The following is a 24,113-nucleotide window of genomic DNA, read 5'->3' on the forward strand; positions in this document are numbered from 1 at the left end:
AACAGGGCTCTGCACAACCTGTTCAAGTGCCTCACTGCCCTCACAGGAAAGAACTTCTTCCTGATGTCTGATCTAAATCTGCCCTGATCTGGTTTAAAACCATTGCTCAGCACAGGCGGTTATAAAAAGTCCCTCTCCACTTCCCTTGTAGGCCTCCTTCAGACACTGGAAAGGTTCTGTAAGGTCTCCCTGGAGCCTTCCCTTCTCCAGGCTGAACAACCCCACCTCTCTCAGCCTGTCCTCAGAGGAAAGGTGCTCCTGCCCTCTGAACATCTTCGTGGCATCCTCTGGACCCTGTTTATAGATACATTCATTAACAACTTGAAGACTGGCAATTTAATGAAAACCAGATGTCTCCCAAGATTCTGGTGCTATGGGCAATCAAAACATGTCTGTGAATGCCTGTACTTTCATTTGGTGTGTTTTCACATCTTCTGAGCTCCTATTTGAGACTCAGTCATTGAGCCCCAGACAACAAAGAGCCAACAGCCTCACAACTGGAAGAGGGGAAGCTGGGAAGATGTCTTGGGCTGCAGTTCAGGAGCAGTGCTTTGGCATTTCAAAGAAAACTTGAAGAAACACATTGCAAAAACACTCAGTGAGGGACAGGTAGCCATAATCTCCAGCAGAAAACAGCAGCACAGTTTTAACCAGTTTTTCTCAATTCTGTTTTAAGAGCCAAAGCACTTCCAACATAATCTCTGGTGAGGGACTGGAAGAGCATCGTCCGCCTGCAGCGCCTGGCAGCTTCAATGCTTCCCCTCAACATGCTAAGCAGAAGGCTGACAGAGACATCAAAATTTGAGAACTGATTGAATTAAACACTTGTAAAATATGTGGAAAAGTCAGACAAGTGACTTCAGTTTTCCCTTGGAAAGGGAAGCCTTGAAAAAGGCCTTGCTTGGCCATTTGTCTTAGAAGCCCTGGTTGTGCTCCATGGAGTACAGACATGGAGTCAGGAGCAGACAGCAAAGAACTGGAGTGCTTTTCCTTTTAAAGTCAGTGTTTGTCACTTCTGAGCTCCTGGCTTCACTTCCAAGCTTCTAAAGAATAAGAAATCACTCATATTGCAAAATATACATACTGGACCAAAGGCAAGCTTGAAACATTTTAGGTACTTTTCAGGCTGCTGAGCTAAGGTTTTAATAAGCAAAAGTTACCTCTTTACACAGTCTGTGTCAAGACACATTTCTGTTATGGGTATGATTACTCAATGACCAGTTACTGGGAGCAGCCCCTGGCAATCTTCAATCAGGCACAAATAGAATTTGAATTCTTTTCCTTCTTGGCCTCAAATGACATAAAATACATTTATTTTCTTCTCTTTCCATCTGTTTTCATCTTCATTCACAGCTGCCTCTAACCCTCGGCTTGTTTTATGACAGCTCAAGTGAGTGTAAGTTTTCTCTCCCTTCTTCCTTCAATGTGCTGAATTTACCCATATCTAAAGCCTTCTACAAATGTAGAGCTAAAAAAGAAGTATTTGCAGTTCTCGCCCTCATCAATTGTGTATTACACATCTTGCCATCCAGCATGACTCAGCCTTGTCCATTAAGACAGCTCCTACTACTCTCTAGGCACACTCAATAAATTCTACCATAATTGTAAAATCATAAAATCGTAGGATCAGCCAGGCTGGAAGAGACCTCCAAGAGCATCCAGGCCAACCTAGCACCCATCCCTGTCCAATCAACCAGACCATGGCACTGAGTGCCTCAGCCAGGCTTTCCTTGAACACCTCCAAGGGCAGCAACTGCACTACCTCCCTGGGCAGCCCATTCCAATGCCAATCACTCTCTCTGGCAACAACTTCCTCCTAACATCCAGCCCAGACTTCCCCTGGCACAACTTGAGCCTGTGTCCTCTTGTTCTGTTGCTGGTTGCCTGGGAGAAGAGACCAACCCCACCTGGCTACAGCCTCCCTTCAGGTATTTGTAGACAGCAATGAGGTCTGCCCTGAGCCTCCTCTTCTGCAGGCCACACACCCCCAGCTCCCTCAGCCTCTCCACACAGGGCTGTTCCAGCTTTGTCTCCTGCCTCTGGACACATTCCAGTATCTTGACATCTCTCTTGAATGGAGCAGCACAGAACTGGACACAGAGCTCAAGGTGTGGCCTGACCAGTGTTGAGTACAGGGGCAGAATAACCTCCCTTGTCCTACTGGCCACACTGTTCCTGATCCAGGCCAGGATGCCATTGGCTCTCCTGGCCACCTGGGCACACTGCTGGATCATCTTCAGCTACTGTCTACCAGTATCCCCAGGTCCCTTTCTGCCTGGCTGCTCTCCAGCCATTATACTAACAGTCACCATTACAATGATGTAATTATACTAGCAGAGTCACCATTCCTTTCACTTGAGCTCTCTGCTCATCCAGATGAACTTGGTGCTTTAGGGCAAGATGACCACTCAAAAAGACAGTCTCAACAAGCTTTAATATCAGGACTAAAAATTCTAATCTAAAGATGTGGTTTCTAACTTCACTGGAAAACTCAGCATGTGCTTTATTATCCCTAATATGTGGAAAACAAACAAAAAAAATCAATTTCCACCATTTGGCTCAAATGACTTCATCCTTTGACATGCCTCAGACTTTATAGCTCTTCTTAACCAAAGGCTTCAGAGTATTTATGGCATTATTATAAAGTCAGACAATGCAACTATTTGTCTTTTCTTTCCCTTTTATTGAAAAACATTCATCAGAAAAGCATCTCAGTGAAATTTGAGACACATCCTCTATCTGTTTTTAAAACTTAATTTGTTGTTAACCATTGCTGGGTTAGCATCAAACTTCTTGCTAAGTAGTTCCAGTTTTCCTTGTGGTAGCTTCTTGGCTGGGTGTGGGCTACATGCATACCAGATCACACATGGAGTTAGGTGTCTGCATTTCATGTAACACCAGAAGGCAATGAAATAGCCGCGCGAATTAGGGTGCAGATGTCACTGCAATGCAGAAGAGCACTATTTATTTAGAGGCTAATAAAAACATATCCTATTCATCTTAGCTGAATGTATACATTTGTTGCAAAATGCTCTGCCTGCTACAGAAACGAGAGTAATCCATGATGAACTAATGTTTGGACAGATAACAGCAAACACATCAATTGTGCTTGATACCATTGTGGATTAACATCCATTGAGACAGAGGTAAACCCTCTTCACTGCCAAGCATACACTTCTACATAGGAAATACTATACACAGCCTTTGATCAGAGTTAAATTTATTGCCATAAAATACCTTCCTTAACTTACATGCCTTTCATGAACATTGGTCCCAGATGTCAACAAACACTGTTCACCCTTAAAGTACAATTGTCTCACTGCAGATTTGAAATAGGCAAAGAATTATCTACTTCAAAAACAAGTAAAAACAAAAAAAATTGCAAAATTCTCTTTAGAATACTCTTTTATTTTTTAAGTAAAAATATATATCCACACATACACACAAGTAAACCGTTTTACACTTGAAAAATAAAAAAGTCTGAATACTGACTTTCCCTGGAAAATTTTCCAAGCCTAATTCATTCAACCTCTGGGAATCAGCAGGACTGAGTTCCAGTTACTGACAGAGTAGAACACACAATTTGTCTGTAGAATCTCAAAATCTCAACTTGCAAAACTCTTCCCAGTTTCAATACTAATCTCTAAGCATCTTAGCATGACTACAATAATCCAGTATGTTATATCAGCTGGGAGGAAGTATGGAGTACATGGAGATGGACTGTAGTGCCTGAGCAAAATCCTTTCATCCAGGGCTTTCTAAACAAAGTATGAAAACTGCAAGGAAGAATATCTGGTAATAATTTACTGCTACCTGATCTGTTTACTCCTAGTTATTTCCCTCAGCAATCGTTCCTTCTCTTGATCTCACAAATAGGTTAAAATAGACAAGGTAAATGCAGACAAAGGGTCCAGCAACTTCCAGAAGAAATGAGTCCAGCATCATGAGAAACTTGTGGACAAAGAATGTCAGGGAAATAGCTCTAGAAATTTTCTTCCTCTTCAGGCTAAAACTGATCAAGAGCACTATGAGGAAAACAAGGTGGAAGGAAGGATGAATGAATTAAAAATGTCACCTTTCCCTCAAACAAAGGGAAAGTGTACAGGCAAATTTAATGCCTTTTTAAAGGAGTTACAAGACTAGTTGGATGAGTCTCAATTCAACAGCTGCAGCAAAACTTCATACAGCAGTGATTTTCAAAGACAAGAAGATCACTGCTTGGCTCTGTATTAATCCCTTCTGACAGAGGACACTGAATGTTGCAGGCCACAGACAGATTCAGAGCAACTGTGGGAAAAACACGGATCTGGATGCAAAGTTGCAGCAGTGGGTTCATCTGCTAACACGCAGCCAATGTGTTCTCAAAGTTCCTAAAGCTTCAGAAAAAGAAACATGCCTGAGGACCTGTTTCTTCTTCACACAGCTTTATTTTTAAAGACTAGTTTTCATTTGGAGAAAACTGTAGAGCTTTGACTATTTAAAAAACCTTCACCAGTATGCTGCATGACAAAGGCTATTATAAAAAAGGAAGCAGCTAAAATGTCATTCCACCGAGTAGTGGAGCTCATGCGCACACGCACACACACACAACGCTCCTGGAATAGCCAAGTTAAGGGATTTATAAATAGCAAAATCTTTGAATAAAGTATATACATTTTTAGGCTTTTTCTATAAACATATATATATAGTGCTCCTAGGAGAAACAAGTAACTGTGTTCTACATCACAATTTAGAACGTAAGATTACTTGATGGTACTCTAAAGGCCTTTGAGGTTTGCGTGTGCACCCTGCACAGTATCTCTTGCAAACGTGGGGTTTTATTCACATTATCTCCCCTCTCAGTGTCCAAAATCTCTTTTCACATTACAGTTCGACAGCCTGCAGAGCAGCAAACAGGAAAGCTGGCATTGCATGATGAAATAATAAATGTGATTACCATGTGAAGAGTGCTGCACTTCACCAAAAGATCTACAAATGGATTATGAGTAGCTGGCCAAGAAACCATCCTCAACCTTCCCATTTGCAACCGTGCTGTGGGCCTTTAGATGCACACCAATTAAAAGCTATTTGAAAGATACACTGCTCTTACAAAAGGAGTAACATTTTGTTTCAACAGTAAGACAATTATAGGTTAATAAGACTTCCATAACGTAACACAGATAGGGCCAGACATCGTATGACTCTGAGCACCTCCTGTAAAGTACTGTGCACTCAGCTTTCACTTCTTTAAAGATTATTTTAATGTGAAATGAACATGTTTAGTACCCATTAAAAGCACTCAGCATTTCATAAAGTCAGTCTAATGATCACCAACTCAAACCACTCTGCATTAGCAGTAGCCACATCCATTCAAGAATGAACGAACAGTTGATGATGCGCAGAAAAATTACCAAAGGGCCCACGTAATTGTGGGTATTCTTTAAAACCATTTTGCTTTTAAAACCCCATAATACTTAGAGAACAAGTTTTAAATGGAACGTTTGGCAGTGAATTCATTAAAACAATGCCAAAAATCTCAATCATAATATGATCATGGGCTGAAAGATCACAATAAGCAAGAATTCCACTGTCCTCACTGGAGTTTGGCGGCCTTTGCTCTGGTTTTCACTCTTCTGAGAAAAAAAACTAAACAACACCAACCAAAAACCACCTTTCGTTTATAAGTTACAGTTCAAAAGTCCCATGTAAAAAATTCATGGATGCAATGGTACAATTCCCCTTCTCATCATTCTAGAGTTAAAGCTTGGTTTATATCAAACCGAGCAACAGTTTTCCTTTTAAAACACCAAAGGGTCACAATGAAGCTGGCCACATCTTATTCTACTTCCTTGGGGACATCAAGGAGATTAAAAGTTCAACGTACTGAGGTCATCTCTTTTAGACATCTCATGTTTTGGTGCTTATTATTAAAAGAAAATTCATTTCACATGCCATGTGTTAGGTAACTACTGTGTGTCACGCAAAAGACAGTTTTCCACATTTAGAATTGCTCACAAGGAAGCCCTGAGGTAACCGCCTTTTTTCCAGGCAACAGTAATATAGTTCCCTTTGACATTTACTCATCCTTCTACAACCTACACTAGTATATGCAACTTGGAGCAGTCAATATTGATTATCAATTCTTCCCAAAGATGGGATATGTCCAGTTGGTTCTTTTTTGTTTGCGTGTTTTTAGGATAAAGACTCGGCAGAACGGGCTAATTTGGGCACGGTGTCTTCTAACGGAGCTTCAACTGAATTCCCCAGGTCTCCATTTTCATGTCCATCAATACTTGCCTTCTTATCAAACACTGCAAGTTAAAAACAGAGTTTAAGAAAGAGAAGCAGTCTTGGGAAGGACAGATGTGGGAGTCTTACGCTGGAAACTGGAAGGCGTGCTGAAATGACTACTAAAATAAAAGCTAATGGGTTTCTAGTGGACCACTGTATGGCAGGAAAGCTGTTTCTAAACCTCTCTGATCTAACAAATGTATCTGAAGAAGCTAAAACATGAAGTGTTAAAGGGAACTAACCACTTGTAGACCAGAGTCAGGAAAAGGTAAGAATTTGAATATCAACCTTTGGGAAAAGGCCATCACAAAAAAATCCACACCAATTAATTCAGTTAATTTAGTTGAATCTAAGTAAACCAGGCCAGTAAGTGAGGGACCAACCAAAAGAGCCGACAGCCTACTAGTAGGTTAATTGAATTAACACTAGATGAATTCTACAATGAATATAAACCCATCATTTTCCAGAAACTGGTTTGCATATCGATGCTTCAGAATTAAAATGCATGTAACACATTTTTTACGCTTACCTTGTGAGGGTTTGACATCCACATTTGCATCTTTCCTATTAGAACCTGAATTTGCACCTTCTTCCAATTCATCGAGATACAACCGATAACGGTGACCGCTCTCATCCTCATACTCTACATTTTCATCATCCGAATCAACTTCTGGAGCAACGTACACTACTTCAAATTCAATCTCTCCTCTCTAAAATGCAACAAAAGTCACAAATTTACTTACAACTGCACAGCTATGCAACAGGATAATCAAGATGAGTTGGGTCACAAAACCATACACATTTTACTGATGTAGACACATTGGAAATGTAGCTGAGTTCAGTTTTCACTAATTAAAGAAGTGCAGCTCTATAGCTAAGATTTAGCAAAGCTACCTGAGTTCTTTAGCTTTGCACCCATACATTTCAAACTTCTAATGAGTAGGTTTTCTAATCAATTGCAGTTGTTAACTGTCTGAAAAAGGGAAAACAAGAGGAAGAGTCTAGACCACAAAGGATATGAGAAACACTGTTTGACTCCAGCTGTGCAGTCACAAATTAATAAAACATATGTCACTGAATAATTATTTCTGTGAGGCAACATAACAGGCTGATCTCTTATCAGTCTTAGTCAAGGATCATAAGCCAATGAATTTAATTGAACCAGTACTGGCCCAGTATTTTTCTTCTGTAATTGCAAGACATAAGAGGATTAAGTGTAAGGTGATACAGCTTCAGGAATCATTACAGTTTAGCAAAAGACTGTGCTTAACAGAAAACATGAAAAGTCAAGATAATTCACTAGGCAAAACACGGAAAGCACCTAAATTGCCTGTTGATAGTAAGTCCCAACTGACCTGCTGGGAAAGAATAGTTACAGCTTCTTTATGTTTGGCATCTCTTAGATTAACTCCATTTACTGCCAGAATAGCATCACCAACGTGCAGTCCTCCACATCGATCGGCAGGTTGTCCAGGATGGATTTCAGAGATCAGTATTGGCACACCATGCTCCTTCCCACCCTATTAATAAGAAAAACATAATTAAAAGGTTGATTTTTAGTATTTTAATAATAATTTTAGAAAGGTAGATTTTAATTAACTGATGCTTCGTTAGCATGACATCACCAGTCTGGTGGTTGCTCTTCAAGTGCTTATTTCTACTTTAAGCATAAAAAATTAGAAAGCATACTTCATACATAAAGAATGCTTAAGAAGAACATGAGAGGCTCCCCTTAATGCTTCCTCACAGAAAAGGACAAATTTGAAATATATACTCAAAGAGTCAAAGGAGACAATTATGAATAATAATAAAAGCTGATGACACAACAACAAAACCTCATTAAAAAATGTTATTGGGCTGCAAGAAACAGAAGCTACATTTAGAGTAGAAGTGTAGTAGCCAGAATTTTCAAACATTCTAAAGAATTCATACAGCTTTTGTAAGCTGTGAGATTTGAGTTACAGTCTCAACAGCCAAGTTTTGGAAGTCAATTCTCAGATTGTTTCAACTCCTCTGCTGACTTACCACACCTGAAATTCACTGCTTGTTAATCTGCTATGGTGTCCATACCCTAAACATAAGTCGAAATCATCAGCTCTACATAAAGCAGCAGTTAGCTATTAATTGAGTCTTCAAGTTCTATGATCACAGCTCTGGAACTCTGTAATTTTTTTGGTGTGCTTTAACAATAATTTCACTGAACCACATTTTACAGAAGTACAAAATTAAATTGCTTCTTCTGTGTGATGGAAAGTAAACACAAGTACTTACTGTGATTGAAATTCCTAGTCCTTCATGGTCTTCTTTAACTAGTAAAACTTTTCTAATTGGACCAACACCTTGACTCTTCTTTAAGGCATCAGGGTCCTACAAATACAGCAGAAATGTAAATATGTGAACCAAAAAGTGATGCACTTCTGCATTTTGGCTATTTAAATTACATGCAAGAAGTATATTAGTAACAGACTTTTAGACTAGCTCCAAGAAGGACAAACTTACACGGTCCCTTTTCTGATGTCATGCCCTGTCTGTAAAGTTTCCTTACTCGGCACTCTTGATGTGAATGAAATCTCATAGAATCAGACAGGTTGGAAGAAACCTCCAAGATCATCCAGTCTGACCTATCACCCAGCCCTCTCCAATCAACTAGACCATGACACTAAGTGCCTTATCCAGGCTTTCTTGAACACCTCCAGGGATGACAACTGCACCACCTCCCTGGGCAGCTGATGCACAACACAGAACTCAACTTCAAAAGAAGGAAATCTGCCACATATTAAAAATACTGAAGGATTGCATGAAGCAACACTGATCATTACTGAAAAGTTACATGATGTAAACTGCAATTTAAAACTAATCAAATTACAGAAGATGAAGTAATGCAGGCCCAAGGAAGACACAGCTTGCTCAAGTTTATTTTTACTATAATAAAAACAAACCGCACCAAAAGCCATTCCACTCAAAACTGGGGAAAAAAAATCTAATTAGATCAAGGTATTTGTTCTGCTTTTGTTAAGCCAATGTTGTCATTATGCATTCTTTTAAAAATCACAGGTACACATATTTGTCCACCAATATTTTATATGCAATTAGCTGTGTAAGCAGTAAAATCCATCTGACCAACTACGGTATTTAGAACTTATCAAAGCAAAGCACCTCCCTGAAAGCGTTTGGTTTTATGCACTGAACACTGGAGTGATTAACATGTTGTGTGCCAGCTTGGGTGAATCCTAACAAGGTTATTCACAGTTAAATGCCTTTTAAAGGTTTACTTTTAGAAGTACCTTTTGGAGAGGAAAAAAAAGGTCTCAGTAATCATTTTGCAGTGTCAGTTTATCTGGCCTTTAAACATGGTTTTGAAATTTAAGTTCAGTTCAATCTAATCCTATAAATGTTATTCTTCTTGGGGTTTGTAAATGTTAACTCTACATTTGGAAACCTAGGTAACAAAATTATGCTGTTAAATTCATATTTATACAAGTGCATAGCAGAGGTTCAGCTTTCAAAAGGACTAAGTGTTCCCAGGTTAGTCAAAAGAATTCTATCATCTTTCATGGTCATTTATGGGCGTGTGCAGTATACTCTGCACAGAACTGTCCTTCAGCATATAAAAGAATCACATGTTTCAAAGTAACATACTTAAGTGAAAACAATCACAAAAATGAAGGAATTACTCAGATCTGTTTTCCATTTTTCAGCTTACATGTCCTGGTGGTGCTTGCATTGGTCGCTTTAGATCATTTCGACCTCGACAAGCTCTAATAACCGTTTTGTGACGGTGAAGGTGGATTTCGGCTTCAAGCTGATTCCAGAGCTTGTCATGAGCAGGTCCTTTCATATCTCGGCCCAGTAACTGAATCTGCTGAACCCTACACAATGACAAACAGAATGAAACAATGTGCTACAACTGAAAAATCATACACTTCCTCTGGCTACAGCATGCAGCCACACTGCAACCAGCGCAAGGACTGTAATTTTCTGTTCTTCCTTTTGTTCTTTTAACTGCACATGTGAGACTTTTCCTGCTTAGTCTTAACTTTACATCTCTCCCTGGGGATGCAAAGCAAACAACAACAAAAACATCTCATGCTAGGGGACATGGATTGACTTTACATACCTTCCAGCTAGCTCCTTATCTAAATACTTGGCTGCCAGTCTTGCTCCATAAACCTCGGCCTGAAGCACAGCTATGTGTCTACGAAGTGCTTCATTTTCCTTCCTCAGCAACTTCACCTCGGCTTCCAGCTGAGCTTCTTTCACTTTTTCTTTCTTGTTAGCTTCAAGTTCTCTCTCCTTTACATATAAAAAGGGGGGGGAGAAAGTTGAAAAGCTTTATCAAAGTTGATAATGAACAAGAAATTAATGTTTCTGCATACATAATCTGAAATTACTCTCCTGTGTAAAAGACATGCATGCAAGATAAAAAAATGAAAGCAGGGATTCTGGCAGTGCAGCTACTGGTTTGCATACTCCCTTCTGGGGAGAGGAAGCTCTGCATTCAACTTTGTGCTCCTAACATGATTTTTATCTAGCTTACAACTGCTTAGCACAAAATGCATATACCAGTTCAAAGTCTATGGATGAAAATTAGCAACAGTGCTTCTGCCTATCACACAAAGGTAGCAAAATCTAAGCAGCATGAGTATCGCCCTCACTTGTTCCTGGGTTCTAGCAGAAGCTTCATACAAAGTGAGTATACTACTTTAAATTAAAAAAGCAACTACAAAACCCACAAAGTATTTCAATTTGGCAATACTCTTTAACTATTTTATGATGATTTGTAATGTGATGTCAAGGAAATTTTCTACATGCCTGTATGTCCTCAAATATGACAATTATATTCACACAAGCAAACATGGAATGTCCTGTTAGGACTGTCAAGAGAAGTGACAAAAGCCTCAAGAACATTTGAAAAACTGAGGAAGTTACAGAAGAGTTTCATGCTTTCTAGTGTTCACAGCTTCTACAAAACAGAAGAAAGTGTAATATAAAGCACAACCCTTAAACCAAACAAAAATGCATCAGCAGTGTCAAAGATCAAAGCTGATGGTTAACAGTGATCCTGTAGCTTTTCAAAAGACAAATATTGAGTAATGGTAACAAGGTATATAACAATAAAATTGGAAATGGTCTTTAGAAACTTTCCAAGTCTATCACCATTAGAGACCAAAAGTTAACTTTGCTCCACTTTTTCCTTTTATCTTTGTATTACTGTGTTTATATTCCTAAGGCCAGTACATCATATTAAATTATGCCCATAAAAAGAGCTGAGAAAAGGGAAAACAAGGAGAAGTTGGCAGGATTATACTGTTTTTAATTACAACACACAGAATATTTCATACTACATTGATTGATGTGTACAGTGTTTAGGCTTCGAAAATTACATCTTAACTCTAAGATGCTGAACAATCTTTCAGAACATCAACTTGCCAGATACAACCCCAAATTTAGCTGTAATAATAAATAAAACACATAAAGACTTGGAAAAGAGAGCACCAAAACTAGAAAAGAGAAAGAAAAACACAAATAATTTTTTTACTTGCATTTTGTCAGGTTTGTTTTGTCACTTTCTGAGGCTAACATATGGAGGTTGTTGCACAAAACAAAAGCACTGCTTAAGCATTAAAGAGGTAATAGGCATACTTACCATTTCATCCACAGAAAGGACAGACTTAAGACAGAAGAAAAGAGTTCCACAGTTAGAGAAAGAGGCAATAGGAACTTCAAGAAAATGAAAAAAAAAAGTCAATTACTTACTCCAAAAGAACTTTACCAGCAGGTTGTTTATTTTATTAGAAGGCATAAAGAACAAGCACGTTGCTATTAACTGTACTTAGAACTAACTCTGGTATTTTGCAGTGAAAGTTACTGTAAACTTTATTTTAAAATATTAATGGTATTGTAGTATTTTAAACAATACTTTCTCCTAAAATACTAAGGATGTGTATAAAGACAGTAAGATAACATAAAATACATGAGAGCAGTTTTGAAAGAATTATAAAAAATACACTTTAGAAATATACAGAAATACATAGAAAATACACTTCTGAAATCTAACACTGTTATACTGATAGAAGATTTCTTTCAGAAAGAATAGCAAAGTATTTCAGGAGGGACATAAAGGACAGGAAGAACTAGCAAAGAAAAGTAACAACTGCAAAACAAGAGAAAAATAAATCATCCAGGCTTCATATGCTTACACCTTGCACTTAACAGCTTCATACTCTGACAAAGAAAGACATACTGTGCTCAGACTAAGCATAAACCCCACACCTGAGAAGGAATTCAGCCTAAACTCTAAGATGTTATCAACTGTTTATAGATCTGAAACACTTAAAGACACGTTAGGTCACCATTATTGTACAGTTTGTAGAGTATACATTTATGCTCAGACTCAAAGAATGGTTGCAAGCTGGAAGCTAACTTAATTTCCCCACCACATATTCTGTTGACACAGTCCTTTTTTGCTCTCTTCTTTGCTGTCTGACTGCCAGGTCAGCATGACAGTTTTTGTTTACCTAAACCCAGACTTCCCAATTTATTGTCATTTAAGCAGCATCAATTTTGCTTGTTCAGGATTCCTAGACCTCTGTAGCTTTCTGTATCTAGAACAGTTCAAAGATGAACTTCTCTCTGTTAAAAATATGAAATCCCTCAAGGCAAAGTAAAGCAAACTAAAAAGATTAGCCTTGATGTTAATAAACAAAAGGAGGAACTCAATGGAATTAAGGAGAGACTATCAGTCTAGGCTGTAAATAAAATTCAATTTCTACACAGACAAAATCTGAAACAGTGCAAGTAAAATGTATTTATAGCCCCCTGTGGAAAAAGACTGCTGTCAGTAACATGGAGATTTACTGTATCCTTATAAATTGTCTATAAAAAGATAAGCATCAAAGGTTTAAAGTATTACTCTCCATGTCAGTCAAAAGTTAAGCCTCAGTAACTGATCTAAGTTTCTCAAAAATACATTGTACAAACTGTCAGTGGCTTATTGTGGTATTTTATGACAGTCTGCTGCATGTAGCAATCGATAGAGCTGTAGATGCTGCTTCAGCATTTTAAAGAGAAAGAATGACAACTGAGAGAGGACTGCGAAGCCATTTACCCTCTCTTCTTATAGCAAAACAATTTTATGTTTATCTGAGTGCAACTACAGTTAAAACAACAGACTTATCTTAAACAAGCCTGAAGTGAAATATGTGAAGATCTGGTTGTATTTGTATATTAGGAGCTATGCTCTCTTGCAGCTTTGTTCTCCAGAAGAGCTTTATAAATCAAAATATTTTCTTAAAGAAACCACTAAAAAACTGTTTATGTAAAAACAATTTATTTAATTCTTATTCATTATTCACATTATTTTTAATGGTTGTTAACAACCAACCATAAATAGTATTTATAAGAACAAAAAGCTAACTCTCTAACGTTGCGGAAACTTGCAACCAGCTTATTTGCACTTTCCAAGGAAGAACTTGAGCCAGGTGAAAGAAAGGTAGAATATAATCCTCCATTCAAGACACCAGACTTACCAGCTTTGCCTTAATGGCTCCAGAATCAACACTCTGACCAGTTTTGGCATGTAGCTGGAGTTGAACAGCATGGAGTTGCAAAAGCTGATCATGCACTTCCTTTTCCAACACTGCTTTCTCTGCCTGGGTCTCTGTCAGTTCAGATTTCAGATCAACTAACTGTGCCTGTGAAGATATAATCCATCATAGCAGTTAGAGCAATGATTACATGGGCTTATCAGAACTCTGCTATCTGCTGGTACATATACGCTATACACAGTGTGATGTCGACAAGAAAGATTAATGCAAACAAAAAAAGAGCAGGAAGGATTTGACTCTCAGTGAAGAGAAACATACTAGCTCTAACTTTAGACACATCATTTAGACATCCTCATTAAGCTTTTTTAGTGAAATTTGATGGGATGAATCAAGCCAAACTCCAGCCTGCTGCTGCAACATGAGCATGGATGATGCCCTGGTCAGTAGATGTCAAACTCCTAAGAACAGTAGAATGACCTCTCCCTGTTTTCTCACATGGAGCCTCAACATAATAAGTTAGCATTTACTTTTGTTGAGGGATGGGGCTGTATGCACTTCCAACTGTCAGGATGACAAAAAACCTGAATTATTCCTAAACCCTCACACAACTCTAACCCAGGGATTTCCACCTACAGCAAGATGCTATTTAAAATGCTACAAAGCCACAAAATTTTAGAGAAACAGGTTGCTTACAAAACTGCATTGCTCTCCCCAGTGCCCAGCCCCTGCTGAAGTCTCTCTGCCATCGAACAGAAGCCAATGCACACCTGAACTAAAGCATCAAAAGAAAACATCACCAGCATTAAGAGGTGATGACCAAATACAGACCAGAAAACCAAGACCTTAATATAACAAAGGCAAAGTTTGATCTAGTGACAATTTCACATAGTGTGTAACAACATTATCTCTACTTTATTATTATTTAGATTGACAATACTCATACTAGTACTTCCCTTTCAAACAGAGATTAACATGCTGACTTCTACTGCTTTTTTTCTATACATACATACAAACGCTCATCCACTCCAATTCAGAATGTCTGAAGAAGCAGAAAGTGACAGAAAAGATATATTACACCAGTTTAATATAGTCCAGCCTCACCCATTTAAGGATCTATAAAGAACAGAAGAGCAGAGTTACAGGGCAGAGGAGTTATTTCCCCGTGCAAATTACAAAGCAGCAAGAACGAGGGCCAGTGATGCTCCAAAATGATCACAAAGAGACTGTCAAGCTCATAATAAAATAAATAAATAGTGCTCTGCATATGTCCTAGGGTTTCAATTCATATCCTGCTGCTTTAATAAAGAGAACAAAATGAGAAATGGTATGAGTGCACATCATGAAAGTAATCTGTTTACACATTATGAGAAGTCATAAATCTATCCCCAAGAGCAAATGCAGATACACCAGTCACACCACAAAGCAAACACAATAAGCTGGTTTCACATCTTCTGATCTACCTCTATGAAGGCTGACATTATTTTACCTAAGTTCTGCCCTTCTCAGCTTGGCAAGCTCACTTAATTCTCCTTTATGTTATTCTTCTGAGCACTACTTTTTATCCACATTCCCTCACTTCATTATAAAGGGATCATATGGAAAGGCCACTGGAAAATCAGCAGCTCTACAAACAATTTTGGAAGGTGCTCGGTGAGAAAGGGGGCAGAGACAACAGAGAAAATGACAAGATGGACCAAACAACAACTTTCAGGGAGGCCATTCCTTCTGAGAGCACCAGTCACTACATGAGACAGGGGTTCTACAGAAAAAGACAGGGCCAGAACATATCATTATGATGTTTCAATTTGCATAAGCTCAACAAGGATAAAATAATGTTCCACAACAAACTGTAAACATTCTTTAATTGGCAGCTTTTGGGATGTACTCTCCCAAAAGACTGTCAAAGGAGAGATGTCATATATTTTGAAGGTCACCTGTGACTCTTCTAGAATTTGTGAAGAAACCAGTTGGGCAGAATTAATATCCACTCACAGGAGACAACTGAGCTTCATCATCAGGACAGATAAGAAAGAGACAAGAAAAAAAAGTAGAGAACAGAAACTTTTTTGGGGGGAACAACAGGGAGCAGAGGTTGAAGAGAAATGTAGCATGTTTATTTTCAGAATATCCTTTAGCAGTAACTTACTGATCCAGCCAAAAGAGGAACTCTCTTATATTTAGGGCTACATATAACTGCATAAATTAGCAAATATGATGCATTAGCAAATATCAGACTGCAAAGTAATATCCTAGTTAATCCATTTGTGAGTCTACACCCCAGGCAACACATTGTTAGTATCAGGACTGGACTGTGGCTCATGGAAGTAAAATTTCATTATGAAACCTGCCTCTAACTCTATAGCACGAATGGAAAGAGAACTGGAGAATCAAGCAGACAGGATGAGAGGAGATGGAATTCATCCAGCTCTTTCTTCCCCTTATTCTGACACCTGTTGGAAAGGTTAATAACTTCTGAGATATACTCATCTGTCTTTGACCCACTGAAGTCTTGGATACTTTTCTCAGACCAATATCTGTGACTGGTACTTGGTGCCAATGGAAGCGTCTAGTCTGAGCCAAAGCTCACTGAAAACAACCAGAAAACAACCAAGTTTCTTCTTTATTAAAGGAACTCAGCCCATTTGTTTCAGTGCTTCACTTTTCCCACCTCTCTTGTCTACAGACATCAATCACTAAATTTTCCTGGTGTGTTATGAAAAAAATGTTTCAATTCAATACCTGCTGCTCTTCCAAAGCTATTCAAATAACTTCTTCAGTACAGACAACAGTTTATTTGCCCTAATAGATATAAAACAATATCTAAGACTTACCCATTGCCCAGACATGGGGACTCAAATCAGAGCTAAGCTTAATTTAAGACACAGGTTATGAGGTCTGAATCATCCTAGAACAAGGCAGTGGTATTATTCACCACACCAAATAAAAACAAGAGAAGGACCTGAATTACCTCAACATCAAAGTGTAATGAATGCTTTTTGAGCATTATAAAGATGCACTTTGGGGTATATCAATTTCTAGCTATTAAAAAAAAGGCATAATGGACATACTAGAAAACACAGAGATTTTTCAGCAAAGGAATGCTAGGTACCTATAAAAATATCCTTTGTATTGCCAGTGATTATAAGTCATAAACCAAACACTCAAATGCACTTAAAGTAGTAAATAGTCTTGAAAGGAAAACAAAAAAAGTCTTCAATTTCAGGCCTTCAGGGTACACCTAATTCATTCTCATTCCAAGCCTTCTAAAACCCACAGAAGTCTGAATATTGTACTTTCTTTAAATGAAAGATTGTTTTTCCATCATATCATCTCTAGATGCCAACAACTAAGACTTCAAGAAACATCAAATACAATCAGGCCAGCAATAAAAAGAAAAACAAAACAAAAAACAACAAACCAAACCTCAAATTTTGGGACTATTTTGTATCTCAGGCTCCCAAACCAAGTAGTCCAGTGCCATCATTTTACCTGCATGCGTTAATTTCTCCCTTTTACATCTTCCCTCCCTGATGATTTGAATGAGTCCAACTTCAAGATTCCAACACACATTACAGTGGGAAATGTGTATGATTAAACTTCCCACAAAATACAAGTTTTGAGCAAAACAGCTACTAGTAGGAAAGAGTGATGGACTGGTGCCCTCATGGAGGCAAAGTGGAAAGTTTGTTTACTCCACCCAGAGACAAGAGCAAACAGCACCAGGTGGTTTGCTCTTGTCTCTGGGCTTGCCACAGTGGCTAGGCACAAGATAGGTAAGATAAAAAGCAAAGGATACTGTGACATGGAAACCTAGGGTGACCTCATGGCTGTCTACAACTATGTGAAGAGATGTTGTAGCCAGGTGGGAGTCGGTCTCTTCTCCCAGGCAACCAGCAACAGAACAAGAGGACAGAGTCTAAAGTTGTGCTGGGGAAGGTGTAGGCTGGATATTAGGAGGAAGTTCTTCAGAGGGAGAGTGACTGGCATTGGAATGGGCTGCCCAGGGAGGTGGTGGAGGCACCGTCCCTGGTGGTGTTCAAAAAAAGACTGGATGAGGCACTCAGTGCCATGGTCTAGTTGATTGGACAGGGCTGGGTGTTATGTTGGACTGGATGATCTTGGAGGTCTCTTCCAACCTGGCTGATTCTATGTGAGAGACTTGAGGGTGCCTGAACTGAAAGGTCTTAGTGACTCAATAAAGCACTCAACATTTTCTTCAGGATAAATCATTCCTTACAAATCAGTAGAAAGGTGAGTTCACAAGCTCCAGTGATTCTGTTACCAATAAAACAACTCCAGTAGAGAAAGTTTTAATAGCTAATTTTACAAGATGAGTCCCTAAGAACCTTGCCATAGGATCAAACCAAAATTCATAGACAAAGTATATGAGGTAGTTTTACTACTTCAGCAGCATATCTTCAGGTAATTTATGCTAGATTCCTGAAAGTTTACTAGCATGTTTTTGTAGTTAAACACTCACTTCTCACTGGGATGATCAACCTTCTGATTTAAAGGCTGAAGGATGATCAAACACCATAGCGCACATTACAATGGTGCAATTACTCTGTGGATTTTGCCCCAGTATATGAACAAAAAAGCAATAAAAATATCAAGATATGACACCAGCATATTTGCCTAACATTACATTTTGGGAGCATTGTTTTAAAGACAGACACATGGCTTAAAGACAAAAGTAAGTTAAAAAGCACCTAGCTATGCTTTACAAACAATGAAATCATTATTCCTAAGTGTTCCCAAAACACTACACAACTGCAGGATAGCAGACAATTCTTCAGGATATGACAGCTGCAGTTCCTACAGCCCAAGGCCTAAACATATTCCCAGACAACAGGCATGCAATTGGCATTGGTTCAACAATAAAGGAGGCTGTTGTGCAGGGTCAGGAACCAGATAGCTCACATACTGCTAAGTTTTCATAGGTTCCCCTAACTTTAGCATCAGCTGCCAGAAGTAACTCTTCAGAATCATGTTTCTCTAACTGCTGGAAGAGAGGACTATTGCCAGTCTCACCAGTGTTGCCTTCCCACTTGGACTGCAGTTCCCAAAAGACAAGAACACTCTACCCTTCCCCAGTTTTGACTATCTCACTCTTTCTGCCCATTCAGCAGCATCTGCTGCAATTTCTCCCACAGCCCTACTAAGCTTAATGGACTAGTCTGAATGAGAAACCAGGCAAGACACCAGAGCCCTCCAAATCTCACTGTGCTCCCTGCTAAACTGCAGTGTGACAGCAATGTACAAAATGGAAATTTCTGAGTAAACTATACACTCAGGAATCATAATTCATACAGAATTCCAAAACTTCAGGAGGAAAATACAAATTAAGTATAGATGATCCCTCTAAAAAGGGCATAATTATTGTGAGAGAAGCTACATGTGTCAAATTAATGTCAATATAGTATATAAGCCAAGTGGAAAAAATTAAAGAAAACTGTACTTCCAATTCCTAAAGAGACAAAAACTGCTCAGATTTCAGGATACAAAATTAGCTATTTTAACTGAATTTCAAAAAGACCACATTCTATCTAGTAGCAGCAGATTTCCATTCCAGATAAGAAAAAATATTCAGAGTTAAAACTGTAATTAATAAAATCTCTCAGTAAATACTGATTTTTTAACTACATTTTTAAAAGTAAATAAAACTTTTTACTTTTTTTTTTTTTTAAGTTACTGCAACTGTGTTCCAATTTTACAGGTATATCTATCCTAGGGTAAAGAAATAACCTAGTCTTCAATAGTTTTGGGTTTTGTTGGGGTTTTGGTTGGGATTGGAGTTTATTTGGTTTGGGTTTGGCTTGGTTTTTTTTTAAAGGGATTCTCAGATTACTTCTGTAATACTAAATATTTTAGCTGATAAAATGACAACTTACATACAGAAAAATTCCACTTAAAAGGAACATGCTCCTCCAAACCTGCTAACTGATTCCCAACTCAAAGAACTGCAACCGCATAGGTAATTAACTAGATATGCACTTAAAGCTTTTCCTGAACAATATAGCATATACATGGGCTTAATACAACTGCCAAGACACAGGGTGTGCTCTACCAGGCATTCCTTCCCAGCTTGTTCATTTAAAATTACAAAATCAGATTGGCAGTCAAAGTGCTAGATTCAAAGTCAAGCTCAGCTTTCACTGGCACGTGGACCTACTTTTATTACCTCTACAAAACTGCACCATACAGAAAGTTCCATTTTTAAAATGTAGACAATGTCATTGGGTTTTTTGCCTCAAATGAGAGTCAAATGGGGAGAAGAGAGTCTATAAACTTTCTCTTAATTAAAAATCTACTGAAATTTCACAGTGACTGGCAGTCTCTACCTGCTGATTTATGTTTTCTAAGAAAGAGAATCACAAAAAAACTCCTTAAAAACAGCCATCATCTTTTGTTCTAGAGGCTGAGGCCTTTAAAATCATCCATCAGGATACACTTCTGTATTTGTGAAGCTGAGTTTAGAAAAGATGATGGCTTCTATCACCTGACAGTTCTCCTATTTGATAAGGCGCTTTAATTTAACCCTGTCCTACTGTGACCATGAGGACAAACATAAAAACAAATCCTCCTCTTCTTTGTTCAGTTTAATTAGTTCAATTTAGGGCTGCAAATGCTGTTAAGCACAGTAGTACGTTTATAACCCTACAGCACCCTAAAGCACAAGTACCTGTATCTGCACACACACCCTGTGCATTTGCACACCTTCTGGTTCCTCCTAGAAATAACATACCCCTGAAATGGCAACAGAACTTGCTCTTTGTAAATGTCCGTCATCCTGAACACTTCCTTCGCTATTCAGAAACATCCTTCCTACAATATTTTATCTAGACTCACCCCTCTAGGCGTAGGTACACACCAATGATGCCAAAACACCTTTTCCACCAAAGTCCTACAGAACAGTCTTCCAACCACTAAACCAACCAACTGTGCCTGTTAAAAGTGTTTGTATTACTCAAAGAACTAATATTAAGCTGATAAAACTGGCAAATCAGAGCCTGAAGTGCATTTCTTTAGTCCTGTCGAGGAAATACTGTTGTTTGTGGGTTCAATTATATTCTTTTTTAATTATTATAAATTTTATTTTCCTTTAGGAAAGAATACTCCTCATTCAGTAAGACAACCGCAGGCAAATGCAGCTGCAGGAGTAAAGTCTTAGCTTTCAACAGACACAGACACATTCAGTCAGTGCATAAAGACATATTTCTGAAGACGGATTTAACTTACTGGCTTGACTAAGTCTTTATACCTAAGCAAACTATGACTAATGACACTCGTACGGAGGTAATGACAGCTCTGTATTAAACATACAATCATTACAGAGTTACAGTTGGGAGCTATTAAGAAATGAATGCAATTTTCTGATATGAAATATGCTAACTTCCATTATAAGAAAGTTAATCCACTGATTACATCTTGATCTCCAGTATGAGTGTTTGTCATTTCTTTCAATATATATAATTGCACCCTTCCTTTTGGACACTGAGGCTTTTGATTAGATATCTGTGCACATAAAAAGACAAGACACATTCTCAACAGAGCAGTTCCACCTTTTGGAGCTCTTACATAGCAGTTTTCATTCACAGTTTATGATTCTAATAATCATGAAGTCCTAAAATGCACCACTCTCAAGACAATACTATAACCTTCTAAAGGTCTACTTGAAAGATAAAAGGTATGAGGCCTAATATCAATAATAAAAGTATTACACAAAAGATTTTACACTTCCAAAGCACTCACTCTGAATTCTCCTTATCAAGACCTTCTTGGCTCTTCACCACACTCAAGCCTGCGAGACTGATCTTCCATTACGTAGGTGCCCCTAGTAATTTTAGTTAGCTACCCAAATACCTTTTGGGATTGGAGGATCATCATTTCCTTTCAAAATATTTGAGCTTGAAACAGCTTTTCAAAGAATTATTCACCAAGCATCAACTCATTCTCTTAAAATAACCTGAAAACTCATCTGTTTTACAAGTCTGTACAGAATACCCACCGTCTCTGTGTAATATGCAATAAACATGGATTGTCTTCTGTAAAATCATAAACGTTATTTTACTACACCTATACAATTAAGCCTACAGTGTAGCCTGATAGTGTGTATGTGTGCATATATATACCCAATACTAAAATGTATGACAGCATAGCAGTAGAATACCATAAAGATCACTACAGCAACTATTCTGATGATATAAAGACTGCAATGAGAAAAGCTCCCAGTTTAATGAGGCCTTTCATCTACTCTGAAATACTTCGTTCCTGTTAAAACACTCTGGATTATTTTGCATAACAATGTCTTCATACCAGGAAGAAACCCGATTTAAAACCAAAGCAAATTTACCTATTTTACTTCCCACTGCAAGGCACACCTTCAGAAGAGCACGTTACTGTTTGAAGGCTCTTACATTTCTTTATCATCATAAGTATAACACGAAGGGCTGAGAGAACTGAGTTCTGTGGTTCACTTGTCTATTCGAGCTCCTACAGAGCATGTTAGCTTCACGGGTTTGAAGAATCTTTTTCCCTTACTCTCCTATATTTAAAAGTAGACCAACCAACACAACACTAAAAAGAACAGTTTACAAGAGATACTGAAGAGTTTTTAGCCCAGGGAAAAGCTGAAAGGAGAAACATCAACAGTTTTCTAATATATAAGAGAAGGACAGGAGAACAGTTAACATTCACACCTGGTAACAAGCCAAATTACATCACCTACTAAACTAAACATGACTCAGGTTGGACAGCTACAAAATGACAGCAAAGTTCCCCAAAATCTCCTTCCAGAGTACTCCAGTTCTTGCACAAGTCACAGGATCTGCAGCCCTGCCTTTTGAGCAGCGTCAGCACCAGACAGTTTGGCTCCAGCTGATGCTTCTTTCTTCCCACCCTGACTGAAATTCTGGACTAGACACGCAGAAACCTTTCCAACGGTAAGGAGAGGGATTATTCTCCTCAAAGAATGTGAGATCTCTGCTATTAATTTTCGGACACTGAGTTTGGCATAGCGCTGTTGGATCTACCTCAGAGAAAGGAAGGGCCTGCCAGAGTCCACCCTCAATTCATTTTTCTGTCTGATCAACCTGTAAACAGGCACAAAGCCCTCATTTTGATCACAGATTATAAACTTTAAGCACCTCTGTCCCATTCTTAAAAAGCTTTCCAAATTCACTAGAGACTTAATACAAACAGCAGACCCGTCAGCGGCATCTGTTGCTCAACACTACTGCTTTCAACATCAAAGAGAACTTTTTTTTGGCACGCACCGCTTCACTGTAATAACCAAAACCGGAGGACCGGCACGGCCAGGTCCGCATCCCGCGGGGCTGGACAGAGGTTCCAGCACGGCGCCCATCAGCCCCAAGCTACAGGAGGGGTCTCGCTGCCGCCACCGGCAGCGGCGTGGCCGTGGGATGCGCCACAAGACGAGCACGGCGCCGAGTACAGAAGCCCACTGTCACACCTCCGACCAGATACTCCGGGGGCCTCCTCAGCTTCCCCCTCACCTCCAGCTTGTGGTTGATCTGGGACACGGTCTGCGCCTTGTGGCAGAGCTGGGCAAAGCAGGAGCTGAGGCTGGTCATCTTCTGCCGCCCCTCGTAGGTAATGTCGGCCTGGTCGGGGTCGATCTCCCCCAGCAGAAGGTCCACGTCCACGAAGGCCTTGTCGAACTCCTTCTCCAGCACCTCCAGCCAGCGGAACATGGACACCCCACCGCCTGCCGCTGAAGCCGAACCGGCCGCGCCTCCGCCGCAGGCCGCAGCACCCGGCCCGCAGGAACCACCGCCCGCCGCCGACATGCTGATGCTGATGGTGATGGTGATGCTGCTGTTGCCGCTGCCGCCCCCTCCCCTCGCACGGCACGATCCCCCGGGCAGGGCAGGATCAGAGTCCGCGCCCCCCGCCTCAGCCACACCCCCGTGGCTCGCCTCCCGCGCACACCCCCTCCCGCCCTGCGGGATAAGGCGGCAGCGGCAACAGCGGCGGCAGCAGCAGCTGCGGCGGGCCGGACCCGGCTCCACCGGGGCAGCCACGCAGGGAAGCGAACGGAATGCGCCCGGCGCGCATGCGTGACGGCGCTGACAGTAGGCTTCAGGAGCGTTGCAGGGGCACCCGGCGGCCAGCAGCGCGCGGCTCGTACTGCCTGCCGCCGTGTGGAGTTGTGGCAGGCAGCGAGAGCCGAGCGCCAAACCCTCGATCAACGCTGCGCGTCACAGCCTACGCTCTTACACGGCCTGTGCCGCCAGGGGGCGCTGTGGAGCGGAGCGGGCCGGGCCCGGCCGTGAC

At 39.8% G+C, this 24,113-nt stretch overlaps 1 protein-coding gene across 2 annotated transcripts; it reads right to left on the minus strand.

The window, feature by feature from the left end:
* Positions 1 to 2,662: 2,662 nt before the first annotated feature.
* On the minus strand, positions 2,663 to 23,678 carry GOPC (golgi associated PDZ and coiled-coil motif containing). Of its 2 annotated transcripts, XM_064170145.1 has the most exons (9): positions 23,333 to 23,678; positions 13,800 to 13,964; positions 11,918 to 11,941; positions 10,388 to 10,563; positions 9,974 to 10,139; positions 8,542 to 8,637; positions 7,626 to 7,790; positions 6,800 to 6,980; positions 2,663 to 6,290 (listed from the first exon to the last, which is right to left on the minus strand). In XM_064170145.1, the coding sequence occupies exons 1-9, from the start codon at positions 23,624 to 23,626 to the stop codon at positions 6,172 to 6,174; spliced, it is 1,386 nt and encodes a 461-aa protein (XP_064026215.1). In that variant the 5' UTR covers positions 23,627 to 23,678; the 3' UTR covers positions 2,663 to 6,171. The 2 variants fall into 2 exon arrangements, with proteins under 2 accessions (XP_064026215.1, XP_064026216.1); XM_064170146.1 differs by lacking the exon at positions 11,918 to 11,941.
* Positions 23,679 to 24,113: the final 435 nt, after the last annotated feature.

This window comes from Pogoniulus pusillus, chromosome 33, assembly GCF_015220805.1.
Source record: "Pogoniulus pusillus isolate bPogPus1 chromosome 33, bPogPus1.pri, whole genome shotgun sequence".
Lineage (NCBI taxonomy): Eukaryota > Metazoa > Chordata > Aves > Piciformes > Lybiidae > Pogoniulus > Pogoniulus pusillus.

Bases quoted from the DNA above. Each gene is read 5' to 3' on its own strand.
- GOPC (XM_064170145.1), bottom strand. From the start codon at position 23,626: ATGTCGGCGGCGGGCGGTGGTTCCTGCGGGCCGGGTGCTGCGGCCTGC. The intron at 11,942-13,799 runs GTAAGTCTGGTG...TTCTGTCTTAAG, and splicing joins GAGCCATTAAGGCAAAGCTG to TCTGTCCTTTCTGTGGATGA. The intron at 6,291-6,799 runs GTAAGCGTAAAA...TTTAACTTGCAG, and splicing joins GGATGTCAAACCCTCACAAG to TGTTTGATAAGAAGGCAAGT.